The sequence below is a fragment of the Mandrillus leucophaeus genome, unplaced genomic scaffold (assembly GCF_000951045.1).
Source record: "Mandrillus leucophaeus isolate KB7577 unplaced genomic scaffold, Mleu.le_1.0 Scaffold88, whole genome shotgun sequence".
NCBI classification, from domain to species: domain Eukaryota; kingdom Metazoa; phylum Chordata; class Mammalia; order Primates; family Cercopithecidae; genus Mandrillus; species Mandrillus leucophaeus.
The window spans coordinates 5810015-5834749 of NW_012109585.1; the positions used below are offsets into that span (position 1 = coordinate 5810015).

The window sequence follows — 24735 nt, forward strand, 5'->3', positions numbered from 1 at the left end:
AAAAAAAAAAAAAAAAAAAAAGAGTAAGACATTTTTTTAAAAAAAGAATTCAAAATCTGGAGACAGCACTTTTAACCATGTATTATGGACTTCTGAGGTTTTTTAAAAAACGTAAAACTTATGTTGGACTTTTACACAAAGTCCAATGTCTTGCTTTATAATACCCATTGTTATTTTTTCATCACAACCAACTTATCTTATTCCAAATAGAAGTTTTGGTGTTTTGTTTTTTGCATTTTTTTTTTTTTTTTGAGACAGGGTCTCTTTCTGTCACCCAGGCTGGAATGCACTGGCACAATCTTGGCTCATTGCAACCCACCACGGCCTTCTGAGTAGCTCGGATTATAGGTGTGTGCTACCACACCCAGATAATTTTTGTATTTTTTTGTAGAGATGGGGTTTTGCCATGTTGCCTAGGTTAGTCTCAAACTCCTGGACTTAAGCAATCCACCCGCTTTGGACTCCCAAAGTGCTAGGATTACAGGCGTGAGCCACTGTGCCTGGCCAAATAGGTTTTTACTGACAAAAATCTGTTTTGATTTGTGTCTCTTCAAATAAACCTATAATATCCTTGCTAGAAGTTACTGGATCTGCTATTCCTTAATGCTCAATGAATGTTTGATAAGTCTATCGGATACACAGCATCTGTTGCTAAACAACTAAAAAAAACTAAGAAGTCCCCTAAAGGCATAAATGAAGTAGCTGAGAAGACTAAAAAGAATTATTAAAGGCAAAAAAATAAAAAACAAATATAGGTATGTGTAGTCTACTGGGCAAGAATTCCTTAAGTTTTGCTTATGTTCTTGTTTCAACACCTTAAATTCCAAGACTAACCACTTTAAACTGTTGGATCTAGTATCTAGGAGAGATGGCAACATTCAAAGAGGTTAAAAAACAAAAGTTCTCATTTGGTGCAGGCATACACCTTTTTGGACCCAGGGAGCATTATAATGTTAACCTACCCACTCACAATGAAATGGGACAAAAGATGTATCTATGGAATACTCTCAAAAAAATTGTTTTAAAAGTTAAACTTAATCTAACAAAAATCTTAGTATAATTTATTTTTTAAAAATAACATGCTAAGATAATTGGCTCACTCCCAATATTTCACAGTAAATGGATCTAATCTGTCTTACATGATTATGTACTTCCTAAAACTTGTATATGCCAAAAATATGCCTAGGCAATTCTGGGACCACCTTTGTTATCATCACTAACTAAAAAAGTCCTCATACTGAAACCAGAGTTCTTCTGTCTTCCTGAGACCTGTGGTCTGAATGCCACTGCTCAGGTTGGTCTGTTGACTATGCTGTATCTGACCAGAAGTCTTAGAAGAGAAAAGAAGCTCTCTGTGTAACTCTCTTAGTGCTAAGGAAGATACTTGCCATTCCGGAAAAAACAACCACCACCAAAATCTAAGGTTAGTAATAATTCTCCTGCCACAAATGAACAGAACTGCTAGATAGATTTATAACAAAACTTATTTTAAATTCATAGTTGAGCTCACAAGAAAGAAAGGGAAATCCCTATATAACAGAAACGAAGATAGAAGTGAAAACCAGACCAGTCAGTATGTAACCTGACAGACAAACTAAACTTGGGGTTATTATTATTATGTTATTGTTATTTTTGAGACAAAGTCTCATTCTGTTGCCCAGGTTGGAGTGTAGTGGTGCAATCTTGGCTCACTGCAATCTCTGCTTCCCAGTTCAAATGATTCTCCTGCCTCAGCCTCCTGAGTAGCTGAGATTACAGGTGTGCACCACCACACCCAGCTAATTTTTTTATTCTTTTAGTAGAGATGGGGTTTCACCATGTTGGCCAGGCTGGTCTCAAACTCCTGATTTCAAGTGATCCACCTACCTCGGTCTCCCAAAGTGCTGGGCTTACAGGTGTGGGCCACTGTACCCAGCCATGAACTTGGGGTTATTATTTTTATAACCTAGGGATTGGTTCTTATCATCCAGGACAGAAGATAGTCTAGGAACCTACCAACTGAGAAATCAACAAAAACCCCTACATGCAGGCCAATGTTTTCTCTGGAGTTCCTAGTTAATATAAAACCAAAATTTCTGTGTAGATGGACATCTACAAGGAAAGGTCACAAGGGAGTCTCACAGAAAAAACAATGCTAGTAAAGATAAGTGCACAATTAAATGTTAATAAAACACAGAAACTTCACTAGGGGAGAGAATCAGAATACAAAACAGCAGAAGCAGCCTCCTCAAAATGTGAAATTAAAAAATAATAATCTGAAAGAGAATATAAAATGTGTATAGTTAAAATGAGTAAAGACACATTCAAGAAGGAATCAAAATACTAAGGAAGAAAATACATCAAAAGCCTGGCGCAGCGGCTTGCATCTGTAATCCTAGCATTTTGGGAGGCCTAGGTGGGAGGATCGCTTGAGGCCAGGAGTTCAAGACCAGCCTGGGCAACATGACAAAACCCCATATGTACTAAAAATACAAAAACTAGCTGAGTGGTGGCATGCATCTGTAATTCCAGCTATTCGGGGAGCTGAGGAATGAGAACTGCTTGAACTCAGGAGGTGGAGGCTGTAGTGAGCCGAGATCACGCCACTGCACTCCAGCCTGGGCGACAGAGCCAGACTCTATTTAAAAAAAAAAAAAAAATTATAAAAAAAACCATGTGAGTTTCTGAAAAAGAACAAAATAGAACTTATAGAAAAAAAATGAAGGGGAAAAAAAACAATGACAACAACTCAATAGGTAGTATTAAGTAGCAGCTAAATAATTTATGAACTACAAGATATTTACCCAGAGCCCACTATATGCAAGAGGGGTTAAGCAATGTAGAGGAAAGAGGAGGTTATGTCTAATAAAAAGTGAAGAAGGGGAAAATAGTGAGAAATGGAGAAAGAATAATATTTGAAGAGATAATGTATGAAAAATCCCCAAAATTGATGAAAGATATCAACCCTCAGATCAAAAAGCACAATTCATGAGCAGAAAAACTAAAGCTGAGTCTAGATACACTATTATAAAAATACAGAACACTGAAGACAAAGGGGAAAATCCTAAAAGAACCAGAGGAAAAAGGCAGATTACTTTTAAAGGAATAATTAAAATGATTTCTCAACTGTAACCACAGAGGCCAACAAAAAATTGAATATTTTTAAAGTGCCAAGAGAACAAAACTGTCAATCTAGAACTCTATGCTCAGCTAAACTATCAAATTAAGGGGAAAAACTTCTTAAAGACTGACAGTTTACCACTAATAGTCATTCACTGAAAAAAGCTATTGAAGAATATACTCTAAAAAATAGAAAACTGAACCTAAAGAAGGGAGGAGTGGGATTTAACGAGCAAGAATGAACAAAAAAATTGGTAAACATGTGTGCTTATGAAGCCACCATAATAATTATTACTCATTTGTGATGATTTAAAAACAAGGTAAAACTAAAATATTAGACAAAAGAAATAATGCAGATGGGAGAAAATAATTAGTATTCAGGAAAAAGGTAAAACAACTCACATTAAAGTTATGGTTTTTAAACTCTGATGTGCATCAGAATCACCCAAAATGCTTGTCAAAAATAGACTGCTGGGCCCTACCCCTCAAATTTTTGATCCAGGTCTCGGGTAGAGGCTGAGAGGCATTCCTAACATGTTCCAAGGTGATAATGATAATGGTGCTCCAGGACCACTTTGAAAACTAATGCATATGATTTTAAGTGAAATAAGTACGTTAAAAATTAAAAGGTAAACCCTCAAATAACTAAAGTAGAATACAACTGATCCTTGAACACAGGTTTGAACTGTGTGGGTCTACGTTTATGCAGATTTTCTTCCACCTCTGCCATCCGAGACAGCAAGACTGACCCCTCCTCTTCTTCCTCCTCCTCTTCAATATGAAGAGGACAAGGATGAAGACCTTTATGATGATTCATTTCCACTTAACAGAAAACATATTTTTCCCGTATAATTTCTTTTCTTTTCTCTGGTTTACTGTAAAAGAACACAGCATATAATACATATAACATACAAAATATGTGTTAATCAACTGTTTCTGTTATCAGCAAGGCTTCCAGTCAACAGTAGGCTATAAGTTCTGGGAGAATCAAAAGTTACATGTGGATTTCTGACTGCGTGGGGGCCTAGTGTCCCTAATCCGCATGTTATATGGTCAACTGTATAACCCAAAGAAGGGAAAAAGGAGGAGTCAAGAAAAATAAATCCATCTCAAAAAGGCAGGAAAGGAAAAAAAGATGGCAGAAATAAATCCAACTCAATTGAGTAATCACAATGAATATGAAAGGACTAAATTCACTGGTTAAAAGACAGACATATGCTGGATAAAGAAAATTCTGCTATACTTAATTAAGATGGTGTGCGAAATGGCACAGAGATAGATAAAATGACCAATTAAGTAGAATAGAGAACCCAGGCCAACCCAGGCACATAGGGAATTCTGATATATGACAGAAATGACACTGAAGGTCACTGAGAGAAGGATAGTCTATCAATAAATAAAGCCAAGACAACCGGTTATTCATAAAGGAAAAAGTTCAACTTAGAATACTTAAATGTACTTGTATGTGAAAAGCAAAATTTAAAACTTTTAGACAAAAATATAGGAGTAGGGAAGGATTTCTTAACAAGACACACAAGGAGCTAACCAGAAAAGGTTGCTAAATTCAACTAACTCAAAATCAAATCCAGTGTCATCAAAAGATGCTAAGTAAAAAAGATACGCATAATGTTTGAAAAGACTTTTGTAATACATATAACTGAAAAGGAATTGAAATGCAGAAGAGATAAAGAACACATTTAAATCAATAAGACCAATAGGGCCAGGAACAATGCCTCACACCTGTGATCCCAGCACTTTGGGAGGCTGAAGCGGGAGGACTGCTTGAGCCCAGGAGTTCGAGGTTACACTGAACTATGATTGCACCACTGCACTCTAGCCTAGGTGACAAAAAGAGACTGTCCCAAAACACACAGAAAGACAAGACTAATAATGAATAAACAATGATTCATCATTTTAAACCCATGAGGTTGGAAAACATTAAGAAATTTATAAAACCAATGTCACAGGATCCACCAAAGAAACCCTTATAATACCTGCTAGTGGTATAAATCAGTAAAGTCATTTCTGGAAAACAACATTATTTTGTAAAATTGAGCATACTCCGCAATGCACTCCCACAAATATAACCTTACACCTTTCCTCCAGAAGACATGACAAGACCTGAGAAAAAACCCCAAATGTCCATCTATAGGAAAATGGGTCCACTGTGGTCTATTCCCATAGTAGATTCTGTACGTCAGTGAAAATGAATGAACTATTGCCACAAACAACACGGATAAACAAAAGCAAATCCAAATAAAAGAGCAAATCCTAGAATATCGTATCATTTTAAAAAACTTTAAAATACGACATATATATGATAAAACTGTTTTTTAAAAAAGCAGAGAAAGTAAAAATCTTTGTCACTGGTTACAGGGAATGGGGATGACAGAAGGTTGAGATAAGAAGGGAGCATCTAAGTGGATGCCAATTAGTGATAATGGTAGATTGGTTAAAGGGAGGTAGTATCATGAATACTCCTAGATATTAATATGCTTTATATCTTAACTTCGTAACTTAAGCTAGTGTGTGTTTACATACGTACATATATTTTTCCATTGCATGGTATACATAAAATATCATATTTAAAAAGAAAAAATGAGAGGCCGGGCATGGTGGCTCACGCCTATAATCCCAGCACTTTGGGAGGCTGAGGTGGGCGGATCACCTCAGGTCAGGAGTTCAAGGCCAGCCTGACATGGAGAAACCCCATCTCTACTAAAAATACAAGATCAGCCCGGCATGGTGGCATGCACCTATAATCCCAGCTACTTGGGAGGCTGAGGCAAGAGAATCTCTTGAACCCGGGAGGCAGAGGTTACAGTGAGCTGAGATCGTGCCATTGCACTCCAGCCTGGGAAACAAGAGTGAAACTCTGTCTCAAAAAAAAAAAAAAAAGAAAAAGAAAAAGAAAAAAATGAGAGAAAAGATTACTAAAATATGTTAATATTCATTGCAATAAGAAAATCCCCAGTCTAATACTTACTGGTCAAGAGTCTTATAATAAATATCCAGATCCTTGTTCACAAGTTCTGTTGTCCTCATAACAATCATCATTTCTCTATATTTTTCCTCAGCATCCCGAAATTGTGGTTCTCGAAGTTCTTTCTTAAAATGAATAATTTCTTCCTCATAACCTTTCTGTCGCCCTAATGCCAAACTGTGATTTCTTTTTATATTGTCTATGTTCTCTTCCAACTTCTGATGTTCACTGTAAAAAATGAAAATGACAAATGAGGACCATTTTTTAGCTTTTAACAACCTGAAGTGGAAAAGTCATAGATTTCTTTAGACAGGTTAAGTATCATTCTCCTTAGGAATCGTGTAACAGAGTCTCTCCTTGCTTATTATTTAGGGCTTTGGTACTAAAAAAAAACAAAACAAAACCCTCTCTTCCTTCCATATTTCTGCCCCACATAGGTTGCTAAACAGCTAATTTTTGTGTGTTGAACAGAGAACCCTCATAGCATGTTATCACTGATAAAGTTCCCGGCCTTTAGACGCTAAGCATTCTGGTGATTAATATTACAAATTCACAAACTTCTGATTGTGAGCTAAGAATGCACAATTATCAACACTAAGAAGTTATGGATAACAGGCTTCATCATTTTGCTCATGTCAAAGGCATAACACGAATTAAATCATATATTAATTATCTGCAGTAATACTTATTAAAAATCTAGATTCCTCCATGAAAACAAAATTTCTCTTGCCCAAGTATAAAAACCATAGTAATGACCAAAAGAAGTAAAATATTCAGACTTTTCTGATAATTTGGCAGACTGTACAAATTTCAACGTTTGCTTTAAAAATCTTCATTTGTTTAACAATCACTTATTAAGCATCCTCATGTGTCAGGCACTGCTCTCAAGTTTATGGGCATCCTTACAGAGTTGACTGGATTACATGTCTTGTTGGCATTTCTGTTATGTCCTGGTTGAAGAAAGGTTTGAAAAATAGTTGTACTTAGTAATGTGAATGAATGTAAAAAGTACTGTTATATACCAATCACAGAAGAAATTTTTTAAATATCTGGTTTTGGTCTTTAGTAGCCACGAATATATTATTTCATTTCAAAATTTCTTCTAGAAGCATTACTTTTCCAACTTGCCATGGAGAGCATAGTGTAAAAGAACTGAGGCTTGGAAACTAGCATAGTAAGGTCATATTCTTGGCTTTCATCATAATTTCCTCTGTGATTTTTCTGGGTCTAAGTGTGTATAATGCATAAAAAAAAGAAGATTCTGAAGATGATGAGCTCTTCTAATTATAAAATCTGATTTCCCTGATATAGGAAAGAGATTTTAAATAGCTAAACTAAGAGTACTTAAACATAACACAGGATTAACCATTTGTTAGGCTTTATAAATAAAGTTAAAATTCACTTTACTATATCCTTTAGAAAAACCTGAGCATTTTTTTCATTCATATTTCCATATAAATTCAAGAAGACATGAAAACTCTACAAGGAAAGGTTTAATAAATGAGAAGCCTGGATTTAACCAGGTGAGATGGTTCGCAATCTACGTATTTGCCTAGTACAACCTTTTACACCAGTCTAGTGCCTTAGCATCAACAAGGTTCTTACAGAATTCTTAAGGCAACTCTAAGGCAGTCAAGGCAGGAATAAAATCTTTTCTGGTCTACCAGGAAGGCAGCAACTACAATAAGTAACCATAAGACCAGATAAAGGAAGAATGAGACTCATCTTTCAAAAGAAATGCTCTGGTGGACACATAATTACAAATGAGAAAATCTAGACTGAATCTCTGTGGATAAATCACTGGCAACAACTCCACTGACAATATTATAGACTGTACAATCTCTGACCCAGGCAAGGTCCACAGCTCCATATTCTTTATGCTTAGTACCACTATTTTGTGCAGCAGGCTAGCAGATGTATGGGGACTAAGCATGTTCAATACTGAATAACTAAGGCTCATCACTACAATGTGATTACCAATTCTATATCACTTCTGCAGTAATAAAGTTCTTAAGGCCATGAAATATAATTGTATCAAAACACTGTTCACCTTCTAGTAACTCTCAAAGGATACTAGGCTGAGGCTAAAATTCATTTAAAACAGGTATTTAACATTCTTCACATTCCAATAATAAAGACTTTTATTTAAACCGAAGATTATTTTAAAAGCATACTTTTTCATTTGCAAAACCTGCATTTGACCCATTTCCTTCAAATGTTGTTTTCTTTCTTCTTCAACTTCTTTTAGTTCCTCATTTCTTTTTCTTAAAGTAAGGTTATCCTGTAGCCACCTTTCTTGTATCTAAAGGTAAACATTAAATTAGTTAACAAAAATAACCAAGTTACTAACGTGAAATCTGTAACAGGCAACTGCTGATAGGAAGTGCCATGTCTGTCTTAGAATCATGTGAAGTTCAACAGAGGGAGAACAAGCCAGTGTGAAGGAATCTCCAGGTCTGGGGCAATCTGGATGGCCCATCCCCACCCATAGTCACAAGTGTAATACCTCCTGTAGTGCAGCTTTTACTGCTCTTTCATGACCATAATCTAAAAACCAGGTCTACTGTTTGATGGGGAGTCTCACAATGATGTGAGCATATATCTATGTACTTATTTACTTATACAGTATTAAAATATTTAGAAAACAATGCTATGAAATGGTGTTCACTTAAAAACATACAAAACAGAAATTTTAAACAGTAAAATTAAAAATATAACTAGATATTTTAATACCTATATCCCCAGTGGATCATTCTGCATAGGAACCCCATGATAAAGCCTACTGACCTAAAAGATCATAAGAGATCAATACTACTATTGAAGTCTTCCCCAACTTTTTCTTCCTAGTTCTGTCTCCCAACATGTACCAAGACTATTAGAACCTGTGAGGTATATGTTACCTACAGCTTCTACCTTTAGGCTGACAAATAATCATCACTCAAGGCAAGAAGAAGTGCCACAATAGTACTATATATCTATGAACTTGATACTTTCTTAGCCACTGAAATGAAATTTCAAAAAATTGGCTGTTCTTGTTGAGTAGTTTTGTCCTTCAGAAAAGACTCAATCACACTTAGCAGCAGCAGCAACAACAAAATTATTTCAGTGGTTTTCCTGGTGATCAAAACGAACTATGGTGTCAAGAGACAATCATTAGAAAACAGTTTGTAAGTTGATTCTTTGGAATTTAGGAAAAAAAAAAAATTCCTGCAGAAAGAAATTGGTCCACAAATCCTGTGTGTAGAAAACTTATCCTGAGTTTGGAGTAAAGATTTCTCAAAGAGGGAGGTGGGACCCTCCTGCAATAGCCCTTGCAGCTAAGCTAAACTCAGTGATGCGGGAAGTGAGAGAGATAGACAGACCTGTGGCAATATCTTGCACCAACAGTAAAGGCCAGGGACTGGTAGATGGGAGAGGGAAATCAAGGATTTCTCTCACATGCTTAATGTTCATATCCAATTCTGCCCATCTGTGTGTGATTATTTTTAGAGTTTTTTTTTTTTTTTTCTTTTTTAACAGAAAGTAAGGCTACCTTCATTTTTCCTGGAAATAATATAAACATACAGTTTATCCACAGGGTCCACATCTATGGATTCAACTAACCATGGATCAAAAATACTGGGGAAAAAAATACAATAAAAAGTAACAGTACAATAAAAAAACACAAATTTAAAATAATACAATATAAAAACTACATATCATTTACATATTAATATCAAAAGCAATATAGAAATTAAAGTATATCACAGGATATGGATAGGCTATACGCAAACACTAGATATGCCATTTTATATAAAGGACTTGAGCATCCTACATTTCGGTATCTGTTGTATTGGGGGGTCCTGGAACCAATCCCCCCCAGACATACTGAAACAACTGAATACATATCTACTAAAGGCATTATTATAGGCAGTTAAAGGTGACTAAAATGGCATGGTTATAAATGTCCTTTGTTGCTAAGGCAACCTAATGTGCCACTGTAGCTGCTGTGACTTACCAAGGTTCTACTATGGGGGACTATACTTGTTCCTTGTTAGGAACAAGGGAATGTGCTACTACTTACTTTCATCTAATACCATAGAACATTTGAATTTGCTTTCACGATTGCATGAAAGGACTCTTTAAAGTGCTATCACATTTCTAGATGAGATTGATTTTTGGCACAAAATATTGTTGCCGGTCTGTCTACCTGCGTTGTTACCAGAAAGCTAGGCATTTCTTTCTTTTAAGTCAGCTTCCATTATTCTTCTAGTTTTCAAAGACAGTATACACCACAACAAGAGTACAATGCTTCGAAGTCAGATACATCTAGGCTCAAATCAGTGTTATTACTTTTAAACTGGATAACTTTGGGCAAATTAGTTTAAATTCTCTGAACCTCAGTTTGCTTGTAACATGGTCAATAATAATACTACCTATCATAAAGAACTATTGTGTGGCCGGGTGCGGTGGCTCACACCTGTAATCCCAGCACTTTGGGAGGTCAAGGCGGGTGGATTACTTGAGGTCAGGAGTTTGAGATCAGCCTGGTCAACATAGTGAAACCCCACCTCTACTAAAATTACAAAAATTAGCCAGGCCTGGTGGCACTCGCCTGTAGCCCCAGGTACTTGGCAGGTTGAGGCAGGAGAATTACTTGAACCCGGGAGGTGAAGGTTGCAGTGAGCCAAGATTGTGCCACTGCACTCCAGTCTGGGTGAGAGAGCAAGACTCCATCTCAAAAAAAAAATAAATAAATAAATAAATAAAAGAAGTATTATGAAGATTAAAGGTACGAGTGTATGTAATTAATATAGTGCCTGACTCAGTAATCGCTAATAAAATGCCTTTTGGGTCAAATTTGTCCTTTGTACTTTAAGCAGTGAGAATTCCAATTATAGTCTACAAAATATAAAATATTAGAGAAAGGAAGGGGAAAAAAAATCAGATGCAGTTATAGTGTACCACAACTATTTTTTCCATTCTACTAGAAATCTGATAGTGTAGGCACCAGTTCTACCTGTTACTACTTTTTGGGACCTTGAGCAAGTCAGGTCACCTCCAGTTCTCTTCATATATTCCTTTATCTGAAAACTGAGAAAGGCGGTTTATTAAGTTTCCAAATTATTTTATTCTGTGGACTAAATTTAGCAGGGCTTAGATCAGTAGGTAAACAAGTGACTGTTAGGCTCCTCAGCTCTTAAATATTAACCCCAACTATCCAACTCAGACGACAGTTAATGCATGCAGCTGGTCACCTATGGAAACATAAAAATTAGCTGCATTCTAGACACCTGTGAGAGAGTGGCATGCTGAACAGATTACAATCCAATGGCCACCAAAAGTCTGGCTGGGAATAACGCCACTTCTAGAAGACTGCCTGAAAGCTATGCAGTCTATCCAGTGCTGGCTCAGTTACTGACAGCTAAGGGTATACATCAGAAGCTCTAAGGAATTTCAACAAAACACACACATCTCTGCCGAAACCCCCAAGATTCTGATTTACTGTTGTGGATTGGAGACATAGACTTTTTTTTTAGACAGGGTCTTGCTCTGTTGCCCAGGCTGGAGTACAGTGGCACAATAAGAGTTCACTGCAGCCTTGAACTCCCCAGCTCAAGCAATCCCCCGACTTCAGCCTCCGGAGTAGTTGGGACTACAGGTGCGCACCATCACACCTGGCTAATTTTTTGTAGAGATGGGGTTTCGCCATATTGCCAGGATAGTCTGGAACTCCCAGGCTCAAGCAATCTGCCTGCCTCGGCCTCCCAAAGTGCTGGGATTACAGGCATGAGCCACTGCACCTGGCCAACACATGTATTTTTAATAACCTAAGTGATTTAAAAAAAACTGAGATGTAATTAATATTCCACAAAATTCACTATTTAAATGTGTACAATTTAGCAGTTTTAGTTTATTTAGGTGGTTATACAACCATCACCACTATCCAATTCCAGAGCATTTGATCACCCCAAAAGGAAATCTCATATTCAATAGCAGTCACTCTATTCCTTCCTCACCTCTAGCCCCTGAAAACATTAATCTGCTGTCTGTCACTGGATTTACCTAATCTGTACATTTATTATAAGTGGAATCATACATTATGCAGCCTTTTGTGACTAGCTTCTTTTGCTTAGCATGTCTTAAGGGTTCATGCATGTTGCAGCATGTATCCTTTTTATGGCTGAATAATATTCCATTGTATGGATATACCATATTTTGTTTATCTGCTCATTAGTTGATGGTCATTTGGGTGTGTCCATATTTTGACTATTACAAATAATGCTGCTACGAGCATTCTTGTACAAGTTGTTGTGGGAACATATGTCTTCAATTTTCTTAGTTCTATACCTAGAAGTGGAAAAACACACGATTTACAGGTGCCCCTAGCTAAGAACCTTTGCTTTCTAAACACTAACATTTATTTCAGGCTTCAATCATACCACCTTCTACAGAACCTCATATCAAGGAATAATGATGCTGAAATACACTGTATTTTTTTCTTTTTTATAAGCCCTATGAAGTCTGTTGAAGACTATACATGTCTTCCTTTCTATGAATAGTCGGTAGTCAGTACAGGAAACTGGTCTCCTTTTAGCACTGACACAATGTGAATCTTGACTAATTGTGACTTCCTCTCTTCTTCTTTTTTTTTTTTTTTTTAAATACGGAGTCTGGTTCTGTCACCCAGGCTGGAGTGCAGTGGCACAATCTTGGCTCACTGCAAGCTCTGCCTCCCAGGTTCACGCTTCTCCTGACTCAGGCTCCTGAGTAGCTGGGACTACAGGCGCCCACCACCATGCCTGGCTAATTTTTTGTATTTTTTAGTAGAGACGGGGTTTCACTGTGTTAGCCAGGATGGTCTCGATCTCCTGACCTCGTGATCCGCCTGCCTTGGCCTCCCAAAGTGCTGGGATTACAGGCGTGAGCCACCGTGCGCCTGGCCTTTTTTTTTTTTTTTTTTTTTTTTAGACAGAGTTTCACTCTTGTCACCCAGGCTGAAGTGCAATGGCGTGATCTTGGCTCACTTGCAACCTCTGCTTCTGAGGTTCAAGTGATTCTCCTGCCTCAGCCTCCTGAGTAGCTGGGATTACAGGTGCGTGTCGCCACACCTGGTTAATTTTTGTATTTTCAGTAGAGATGGGGCTTTACCATGTTGGCCAGGCTGGTCTTGAATTCCTGACCTCAGGTGATCCACCCACCCTGGCCTCCCAAAGTGTTGGGATTACAGGCGTGAGTCACTGCGCCCGGTCTCCTCTCTTCATTTGACTACTAGACTCTTTAGCAAGCACATCAGACTTCATGCAAACGTTTTATACACTTCTCTCCTGGTTTCATTACTTTCTTGCCCTAATTTCTACACTGCCTTGTTTTCCCATTAATCTGAAATACACTTATCTTTGCTCTATTGTATATAACTAAGTAAACAATTTCTGGAACAAGGAAGGTTACAAAATAAACTAATACCATCAGATCCACTAAATTTAGACTATCACCTTAAAAGGTTCATAGATTATTAATCTTAACAATTTCGTATATGTATACAGAGAGCTGCTGTGAATTTACAGACTGTGATTTTTATATAGGCAACTACATAAAAGCTAGAGATATTTTGTTATATATGCATCATAAATGTACACATTATTCAATATGTATTAGGCCAGGCAGAGATTTGATCTCCCTTTGACTGATATTTCATATATTTGAAATTCTTGGTGCTACAGAAAGAGACCCAGCAGAAAACTAATGTAACTAATCTTCCAAATGATTTTTAGCAATGACTTATAAACGAGTGGTTAAGGCATTCAAATAGTAAATTTTGTTTAAAACAGTAAGAACAGAGAAATGGTATAGTTTTTAAAGGCATTAACTACCATGCTTGCATAAAGCATGTGATGATGGCTTTTTGAAATGATTTTGATTATACATAGAAATTAATTTTGTTAATAGAGAAAATAAATGATAAAGGGATCAACTGGAAAATGACCTAATATATATTTTCCTTACAGATAACTTTCAAGATTATTAAACCTTAATCCCACTTTTGTGAATTTATGCTACATAAAGATATGTTAGAATAAGAAAAGATACAGATATATGTTAAAGATATTCACTGTCACACAGTTTATGATAAGGAAATGAAATCAATCTGAGTAAGTTCTGGTATATGCACAAAATGGACTATAATCATTAAATCATTAAACATAAAACACATTTGATTGTGTTTTTATTTCATGTGCTTAAAGAATTTTCTTTTTTGTAGCAAAAAGAAACTGATCATTAAAATCATTAAATGATCATTCAAAAGAATGTGATATATCTGTGAGTTGATATGTAAAATCAAATTAAGTGAAAAAAGGTACAGAATAATATGACACGACCCCATCCATAAAGGTAAATTTAAATATATATATATACACACACACACACACACACCCCTAAATGTATCTACCTATCTATCTGCTGGTATATGAATAAAACTTCTTTAAAAACAAATAAGTGTAACAGTTAATGACATGTAGAAGTGAGATTGAGAATCAGAAGAAGGGGAGGAACACTTTTAGTTTTAAGCCTTTATATTCAAACTTTAACCACGAGTCTTTTACTGAAAATAAAAATAACAAATAAATGAAAAAAGAAAGTTATTGGAATTATTTTTCTTTACTTTTTGCATTTCTTTTTTGAGACAGAGTCTCACTCTGTCGCTCAGGCTAGAGTGCAGCGGCGTGATCACAGCTCACTGCAACCTCCGCCTCCCAGGTTCAGGTGATTCTCATACCTCAGCTTCCCGAGTAGCTGGGACTACAGGTGTGCGCCACCACGGCCGGCTAATTTTTGTATTTTTAGTAGAGACAGAGTTTCACTGTGTTGGCCAGGCTGGTCTTGAACTCCCAGCCTCAAGTGATCCACCCGCCTTGGCCTCCCAAAGTGCTGGGATTACAGGTGTGAGCCACCAAGCTTAAGCTTGGCCTCTTTACTTTTTGCATTTCTATTCAATGGATCTTCTATTGAAAATAAAACTATAGCAAAGAATGTCATAGGTGTAAGTGACACCATAAGCAAAACAGACCTACCTTCTGTGTATCAATATCTTGTCTCATGATTCTCATATCTTCATTTATCTTTTCTTTGTGTTTCTCGCATTCACTTAGTTGAGTTATTACTTTATTAAGTTCAGTTTCTTTTTGCTACAAAAAAGAAAATTCTTTAAGCACATGAAATAAAAACACAATCAAATAAATAATTTTAAGTTTTAAATTACCTTCTTATAGTCATCTTTCCCATCTTGAATATAATTCTCAATGTCTTTCATATAACCATGAATATTTTTAACCTTCTCTTTAATATCATTCAGCTGTAGAAAAATATTCATTAAATTTACACTGGTTGTACTTAAGGGCACATAACAGGAGAGCACAGTAAAACACTGACTGAGAAGTTATGAACCTTGGGTTCCAGTTTCCACCACTGCTGAATTTTATGATCTCAGACAAGTCCCTTTCTCACCTATAGGAATGGATTAATTAATCTTAATCCTTAACTTCTATTTTAGATCAAGCAGCAAAATAATTTACCTCTAATCCTTGTTCTAACAAGAATTTCTAATGTCAAAATTATACCATGAATCTGAAAATACTATTTATCTTATGCTATTTAATTTCATGTAGAATAACAGTGTCCAACATGGTGCTATGAACGTAAGTTTAATACAGGTATTTGATAAGTAAATATATAAATGAAATCTTACTTTATCCTGTGCTATTTTGTTGCTTGTATTTTTTTTGTTGATTATTTCTTCTTTTTCTTGCTGGAACTTTTCCAACGTTGTTTCCAAAGGGCTTACCTGCTCTTTAGCATCCTAAAAATATAAAAAAGATAAAGTATTATATAATATTCCATTATCTTACTTTAGGTGTCAGACTTCACAGCCTTAATAAAAGCACTTTCTATGTGCCAGGCTCTAAATGTCAACGCATTTGCTCCTTTCAATGACCCTATGAGGACAGTACCATCATTTTCAGTCCTATATTTCACATGAGCAAACAGACACAGAGAATGACTTGTCCAGGGTCACAACAGCCAATAAATGAATCAGCCAAGATTTTAACCCAGTCCAGCTCCAGAGATCACTCTCTTAACCACTATGCATACTATACTGCATCAACCACTAATTTGATTCTTAATCTAGGCCATGTGCTCCCAATTATATTAGCGTGTGGCTTCAAGCATGAGTTTTCATGATTTTATAGGTATCCCTGTCACTGCTGCATGATCAAAGAATAGGAAAGCTCATTCAGTCCAGACTTTTCTTTTACAGATGAAAATACCATGGTAAAAACACTTCTGTTCTTAAGCTTAGCCTGCTAAGGCTATGCAGATATTTTATGGTAATAAAAGCATACTGTTAAACTAATGTTGGTGTGTCCACATCTATTCTGGAAGGAACGGGGCTTTCAAATAATAAACTATTTTACTAAATAGAAGTCCCCATTATTTAGCCTTGTAACACTAACTCTACAACATAGTTATATGATAACCACAGTTCAAAACAATGGTCCTCAAGCTCTTTAAGATTCTGAAGTATTGAGTGAATCTATAGAGGTAGATACAATTATTTAGTAATTACTTCAATATATGTCTATTTTATCATACTGGGAAGTGGTATGGTGTGTTAGGAAGTCAAATGCCTTCAGTGTCAGAAGATCTATCAGAAAATCAACTCTGCTTCCTATCAGCTGCATAAACTTAGGCACTCGTGAGACATTTGTAAATCTCAATTCCTTTTTCTATAAAGAGATTTCATCATCTAAATAGGGTTGCTAAGGCACTGAATGGTTCAATGTCAAAGTGCTTTATAAACAGTAAAAAATTATACAAATGCAAGTAGTATTATTTTAATATCATATTCTGAACCTCTGATATTTTGTAATCCAAAATTATTTAAGAAATAAAAATTTACAGTAATTATTCAGTAATATACTTAGTGCTTATTGAATGAGTACCCATAATTATATAAACCTAGGTAAGACTGTTTCTAAAACTGTTTATAACTGGTTGAGTCTTAGATGTGATTAATCTATATAAGGGATGTCAAAAGGATTCCAGTGGCAACTGAGTGCCTGCTCACTGTATTGGTAAGGATTCTGAAACCACATCTGGAATCAAATGGAAAGAGTGCTATGACTGAGAGTGTCTGCTATAGATAAAGGATCTGCAGATAAGACAAACCTCCTGTACAAGCAGGAATCCTTATACAGAGTTAACCAACCACCACCTGACCACCTCCAATAACATTTGCTGCTTAACCAGGCAGCCAGTTCTTCCTTATTATGGCAAACTCCTTCTTCCAGAAATGTTTACTTACTAGTACAAGTTCTATCACTTAGGAACCACACAAAGAATGATTATACCATTTTCATTTGATCCTCATAACAGCTGGTTTTCAAAGGGAATGCTTCCAGTTTTTGCTCATTCAGTATGATATTGGCTGTGGGTTTGTCATAAATAGCTTATTATTTTGAAATATGTTCCATCGATACATAGTTTATTGAGAGCTTTTAGCATGAAGGGGTGTTGAATTTTATCGAAGGTCTTTTCTCCATCTATTGAGATAATCATGTGGTTTTTGTCTTTGGTTCTGTTCATGTGATGGATTACATTTACTGATTTGCATATGTTGAACCAGCCTTGCATCCCAGGAATGAAGCCGACTTGATCCTAGTGGATAAGCTTTTTGACGTGCTGCTGGATTCAGTTTGCCAGTATTTTATTGAGGATTTTTGCATCGATGCACATCAGGGATACTGGCCTGAAATTTTCTTCTTTTGTTGTGTGTCTGCCAGGGTTTGGTATCAGGATGATGCTGGCCTTATAAAATGAGTTAGGGAGGATTTCCTCTTTTTCTATTGTTTGGAATAGTTTCAGAAAGAATGGTACCGGCTCCTCTTTGTACCTCTGGTAGAATTCGGCTGTGAATCTCTCTGGTCCTGGACTTTTTTGGTTGGCAGGCTATTACGGCCTCAATTTCAGAACTTGTTATTGGTCCATTCAGGGATTTGACTTCTTCCTGGGTTAGACTCGGGTGGGTGGATATATCCAGGAATTTATCCATTTCTTCTAGATTTTCTAGTTTATTTGCGTGGAGGTGTTTATAGTATTCTCTGACGGTAGTCTGTATTTTCTGTGGGATTGGTGGTGATATCCCCTTTATCATTTCTTACTGCATCTATTTGATTCTTCTCTCTTTTCTTCTTTATTAGTCTGGCTAGTGGTCTATTTTGTTGATCTTTTTAAAAACCCAGTTCCTGGATTGATTTTTTTGAAGGGTTTTTTGTGTCTCTATCTCCTTCGGTTCTGCTCTGATCTTAGTTATTTCTTGTCTTCTGCTAGCTTTTGAATTTGTTTGTTCTTGTTTCTCTAGTTCTTTTAATTGTGATGTTAGGGTGTCGAATTTAGCTCTTTCCTGCTTTCTCTTATGGGCATTTAGTGCTATGAATTTCCCTCTACATACTGCTTTCAATGTGTCTCAGAGATTCTGGTATGTTGTATCTTTGTTTTCATTGGTTTCAAACAACATCTTTATTTCTGCCTTCATTTCGTTATTTTAACTGGCAGTCATTCGGGAGCAGGTTGTTCAGTTTCCATGTAGTTGTACGGTTTTGAGTGAGTTTCTTAATCCTGAGTTCTAATTTGATTGCACTGTGGTCTGAGAGACTGTTATGATTTCTGTTCTTTTGCATTTGCTGAGAGTGTTTTACTTCCAATTATGTGGTCAATTTTAGAATAAGTGCAATGAGGTGCTGAGAGTTCTGGCCATTACACTAATAAGGAGCATTTCATATTAAAGAAACGTGGACTGAGGTGATGTATGCCTGTAATTTTGGGAGGCCAAAGTTGCATTGCTTGAGGCAGAGTTTGAGACCAGCCTGAACAACATAGTGAGACCCTGTCTCTAAAAAATTTTAAAAATTAGCCAGGCGTGGTGGGTTGTGCCTGTAGTCCCATCTACTTGAGAGGCTGAGGCAAGACGATTGCCTGAGCTCAGGAGGTCAAGGCTGCAGTGAGTGAGCTGTGACTGCACCACTGCATTCCAGCTTGGGAGACAGAGGAAGACTCTTTGTCTCTAAAAAAGAAGAATAGGGTGGGGCATAGTGGCTCACGCCTGTAATCCCAACACTTTGGGAGGCCAAGGTAGGCAGATCAACTGAGTTCAGGAGTTTGAGACCAGCCTGTCCAATGGCACAACCCCGTCTCTACTAAATACAAAAATTAGCTGGGCGTGGTGGTGCACGCCTGTAATTCCAGCTACTCGGGAGGCTGAGGCAGGAGAATCGCTTGAACCCAGGAGATGGAGCTTGCAGTGAGCCGAGATTGCACTACTGCACTCCAGCCTGGGCAACAGGGTGAGACTGTCTCAAAAAATAAAAATAAAATTAAAATAATTTTACAAAAAACATGTATGGATATTCTTACCTTTATCTCTCTGTACAAAGACTGAACTTCAGTGGATAATTCCACAGTCTGCTCCTCCAGTTGCTGACGACGTTGCAAATTAGTGGATATCTGAAGTTTCTCAGATTTTAGCTCATTTGTTATACTTTTTAGATGTTGAATCTGTTCCTGCTGGTCCTGTATAAGCTTACGATTCAATTCAATCTTACTAGAAACTACACAAGAACATATTAACACAGTAATTAATGTAAGGGTATAGAAAATACTATTTGTATCATTCTTCCCATTTTTATTAGTCTATGGAATCCACAAATGCTGAGTTTCTGTGGGCCCCACCCACTGCAACAAACATATAACGAGAACCCTGCTAGCTCCCAAATCAGCTTGATGTCCCCTGCTGACCACTCACAGGGAAAGCTCACAGGGCAGGTATGACTGAGAAAGAATATAGCTCATGGCCAGGCGCACTGGCTCATGCTTGTAATCCCAGCACTTTGGGAGGCCGAGGCGGGTGAATCCCGAGGTCAGGAGTTTGAGACCAGCCTGACAAACACAGTGAAACCCCGCCTCTACTAAAAAATACAAAAATTAGCTGGGCGTGGTGACGAGTGCCTGTAATCCCAGCTACTCAGGAGGGTGAGGCAGGAGAATCACTTGAACCTGGGAGGCGGAGGTTGCAGTGAGCTGAGATTGCACCACTGCACTCCAGCCTAGGCAACAAGAGCAAAATTCCATCTTAAAAAAAAAAAAGAAAAAGAATACAGCTTATTTGACACACTCTTACTATTCAAAATCTGTTGTGCAAAGTAAGAGAACAAAGAGAAGTGATGCTTTTCAGAAAAAAAGAGCGAATATACTGTGGACTGGAAGGAACTTCCTTGTCTATGTAACAGGTATAAAATTGAGTATAAAAGGCATGTGCTGGCAATGTTGAAGTCTCTATGGGTACAGAAGGACACAGACTGTATTACCTGTGTCTAACTTGTGCTGTTTCTCTTGTTTCTCCTGGTTGACTTGTTGGACAGTTCGATCTAAGTCTATTCCTTGTAGCTTAGCTGCTTGTTGTGCAATTTTTCTTTCAACATCTTTAAGTTCCATCTTAAGAATATAACAAAATTATTTCCTTTAATAAACTTACTGCATTATTCAAAATCTTTAAAAATTAATTGCTATTATCATTTTTTAAATCTAAACTTATAAACCATTTCCAGATACAATTTTAGCAAAGTGTAACAGTATAAAAGTGAAATGATGTAAACAAAAGGAAGCTGACTAAAAATGAAAAACAAACAACTGTCTTAATTTTTAAATTTATGAATTAAAAAATTTAAACCCAGGGACGTAAACTAAGCAGTTGCTCCCTGAGGGCATCTGAAATTCAGGATGGGGAATTCTAAACACAACCTGTACCTGAATACTAGCTACTATTTTTAACTCTCACACTTCAAATTCAAGCTACCATGGAGCAAGTTTTATCCTGCCTTAAACTACAATAAACTTACCTGGAACCTCTCCATAATTGTAACATCTGTCAGGCACACTTTAGCACTTTCTTCTTCAGGCATTATTGTACCCAAGAGTGTTTCTTGTTCTTCTATGTCGTTCTTTAGGCGCTGTATGTCTCTATTGACATTCTGCAATTTGTTTCTTAATTCTGGTATTTCCTTCTCCTTCAAATCAATTATGCTTTGCCTAAATAGAAAACACAATTAAAAATAAAGTATCTGATGTTTCTCACAGTTAGACTGAGGTTTTGTGTATTTTTAGGAAGAATACCACAGAAGTGACATTGGGGTATCCTATCAGTGGGTAGAGAATCAGGATATCAATATGTCTTATTACTGATGATGTTAATCTTTATTCACTTGGCTTAGGTGGTGTCGGCCAGGTTTCTCCACTGTAAAGTTACTGTTTTGGTCTTTGTAATTAATAAGTATCTTAGGAGAGAAATGTTGAGACTACGTAAATATCTTGCTTCTCCTCAACTTTCTGCCTACTGATTTTAGTATCCATTGACAGATCTTCCTTGCAATAATTATTACTGTGGTGTTTGTCAAACTGAGAAATAGTCTACTAATGAACTGGTCATATTCACCAAAAGTGTTAAGGTCATGAAAGATAAAGACAGACTGTTACAGACTGCAGGAGCCTAAGGAGAAATAACAACTAGATGCTATGTGGAATCCTGCATGGAACCCTGAAACACAAAAGGCATTGATGGAAAAACTGCTAAATTCGATGTAGTCTGTAATTTAGTTAGTAGCATTATACCAATGTTAATCCTGGTTTTGATAACTGTATTATAACAGAGTACATAAATAGTTAATATCAGGAGAAGCTGGGTGAGGGATATATGTGAATAATTTGTATTATTTTTATAATTTTTCTGTAAACCTAAAATTATTTCAAAATAACAACTTTTTAAATTACAGGAATAAAAGGAAGGAAACCAGCCATTCAGTCAAATGCTACATGGGTTTAAGGTACAAAATGTCAACCGATTTTACTGGTACTTATTACTGTAGCTAATGAACTACTGCCTCCATGGCAGGTACTGACAACTATTTTTGCTGATGCCTCTGAAACAACAACACATATTTAATCTTTTAAAAAAATTTACTTCAGAAATATTCCAAATTCTTATTTAAAATTATATGGAATTAGTATGACAAAGCAGTATGATAAATTAAACTGGTCTCTAATGGGAGTCTTATTATAAACTAAAAGAATAACCAGAAACTCAAGTGGCTACTACTTAATGATTTTTTAAAAATGCAAACTATGATCAAGAAATGCCAACCCGACCTGCGGCAACAGACTTAGAGTTTTTTTTTTAATTTTTTAATTTTTAATTTATTTATTTACTTTTTATGCTTTAAGTTCTGGGGTACATGTGTAGAACGTGCAGGTTTGTTACATAGGTATACACGTGCTACGGTGGTTTGCTGCACCTATCAACCCATCATCTACATTAGGTATTTCTCCTAATGCTATCCTTCCCGTAGTCCCCCACCAGCTGACAGGCCCCAGTGTGTGATGTTCCCCTCCCTGTGTCCATGTGCTCTCATTGTTCAGCTCCCACTTATGAGTAAGAATATGTGGTGTTTGGTTTTCTGCTCTCTTGTGTTAGTTTGCTGAGAATGATGGTTTCCAGCTTCATCCATGTCCCTGCAAAGGACATGAACTCATCCTTTTATATGGCTGCATAGTTACTCCATGGTGTATATGTGCCACATTTTCTTTATCCAGTCTATCACTGATGGGCATTTGCGTTGGTTCCAAGTCTTTGCTATTGTGAGTAGTGCCGCAGTAAACACGTGTGCATGTCAGACCTATAGTTTTTTATACCACAGAAATAGGAGGTATTCTTATTCCATATGAGTATAACAAATACGAAGGCATGGAGATTATGAATAATTTCATGCCAATGTTACCTCTTGAACACTGTTGTCACAGATCAGTAGTTGGCCTTAAATTATGTGCCCAATATCTAAAAAGTAACAGCTATGATCGCCTAATAATGATTGCCAAGCATTTATTAAACTGGGGACATCTCTGTGAAGAACTATAGGTATACATACAGTTTTAACCCTATTTTTACATTTTCATACACACACACAAAATCTTTCATCAGTATGGTCCACGTTTTGGTGCACTCTTTTTTGACGATTACCTAAGATGTTAAAAGAAGTGTTCTGCATGGGTGTGGTGGCTCACGCCTGTAATACCAGCACTTTGGGAGGCTGAGGCTGGTGGGATCACCTGAGGTCAGGAGTTCAAGACCAGCCTGGCCAACATGGTGAAACCCCATCTCTACTAAAAATACAAAAAATTAGCAGGGTGTGGTGAAGGGTGCCTATAATCCCAGCTACTCGGGAAGCTGAGGCTAAAGAACTGCTTGAACCCAGGAGGCGGAGTTCAAGTGAGCCGAGATTTGTGCCACTGCACTCCAGCCTGGGCAATAAGAGTGAAACTCTGTCTCAAAAGAAGTGTTCTAAGAAAAAGCAGAGAAGCTTCCCTAAAGAATGCACTAGAGAGATCTATTAGGGTTCTCTGGGTTTGTTTTTCATTTTTATGACATTTTATTTTTTATATTCAAGAGTTAATTTTTCTCATGGTTCACAAGGTTTTAAAAAATATTTTCAATAGATAAATCATAATTGTAAACATTTATGGGGTACAATGTGATGTTCTATGTACACAATGTACAATGATTAAAGGTAATTTAGCATATCCATTACCTTGCCTATCATTTTTTATAGACAGATATTTGAAATTTACTCTTTGGATTTTTGTTTTCTCAGAAACTCAATTCACCTATTTTTGGACAGCATTCCTTTTCTAAGGGGATTGTGTGTAAAAAGGCCCACACAGATATGGTACTGAAAAAAACCTGTGGGAGAAATGGGGGGGAAATACCAATTGAGTTTGTATTCAAATGAGGTGCTATAATAAATGAATCTGAGTCAGTACTATACAAAATGATAAACAGGTATATTTTCAGCTGAGTTCTCAGTCATGATGTTAGTTTTACATTAGGTACTGGTGAATCTGAGGCTTTAAATGAAGTATTTCCCGCAAAGAAGCAAGATATAGCTCCCTACTACTACTCTGAGCTCATCTTCCACAACTCTTCCCTTTGGCCTTCCGGTCAAATATGTCTCAGAGATTTTGTACTGCCTGGAATATTATTCTGGACAACTGCATGGCTGGCTTCCTCACTTCTCTCAAGTTTCCACTCCAATGCCACCTTCATCAAGTCCCCCCCACCACCCTTCAGCTACTCCCTATTCCCTTATCTTGCTGTATTTTTCTCGATGCCCCTGATCATCCCCCAGTGTATTATATATTCACTTATTTGTCATCCATCTCCTCCCCACTGGAATATAAACTCCATGAGGGCAGGGACTTTGTCCATTTTGTTTACTGCTGTATTACCTGCACTCCAGTAGACTGCCTATCTTGGCTGCACGAATAAACAGTTCTCATGATAGTGTTGGCATCAAGGGCATATTCTAAAGGTGAAAAGGCAAATGGCACACAGATAAATTTAATCTTGTTACTTTACTCCTCTTCACCAATAACCTTCCACCTAAGTGACTATCATAAATAGACCTCCACAATGTCCCTGAAAGTGACCCCAGGGGATATCTGAAAGTAGTGTCTTAACCAGAGGTGGTAGGAAGCTTAATGACCATGTAAGTCAATCTCCTCACTTTATG

At 36.9% G+C, this 24735-nt stretch overlaps 1 protein-coding gene across 2 annotated transcripts in view; it reads right to left on the reverse strand.

Annotated features, from left to right (window-relative positions):
• RAD50 (RAD50 homolog (S. cerevisiae)) overlaps positions 1-24735 on the reverse strand; it is an 86464-nt gene that overhangs the window by 17411 nt on the left and 44318 nt on the right. For both annotated transcript variants that reach the window (XM_011969272.1, XM_011969273.1), the window contains exons 14-21: positions 21016-21205; positions 20485-20611; positions 19535-19728; positions 15810-15920; positions 15324-15416; positions 15136-15249; positions 8257-8384; positions 6086-6310 (exon numbers count right to left, since the gene is read on the reverse strand). In XM_011969272.1, the coding sequence (XP_011824662.1) occupies positions 6086-6310; positions 8257-8384; positions 15136-15249; positions 15324-15416; positions 15810-15920; positions 19535-19728; positions 20485-20611; positions 21016-21205 (1182 nt within the window). The remainder of the gene's footprint in view (positions 1-6085; positions 6311-8256; positions 8385-15135; positions 15250-15323; positions 15417-15809; positions 15921-19534; positions 19729-20484; positions 20612-21015; positions 21206-24735) is intronic.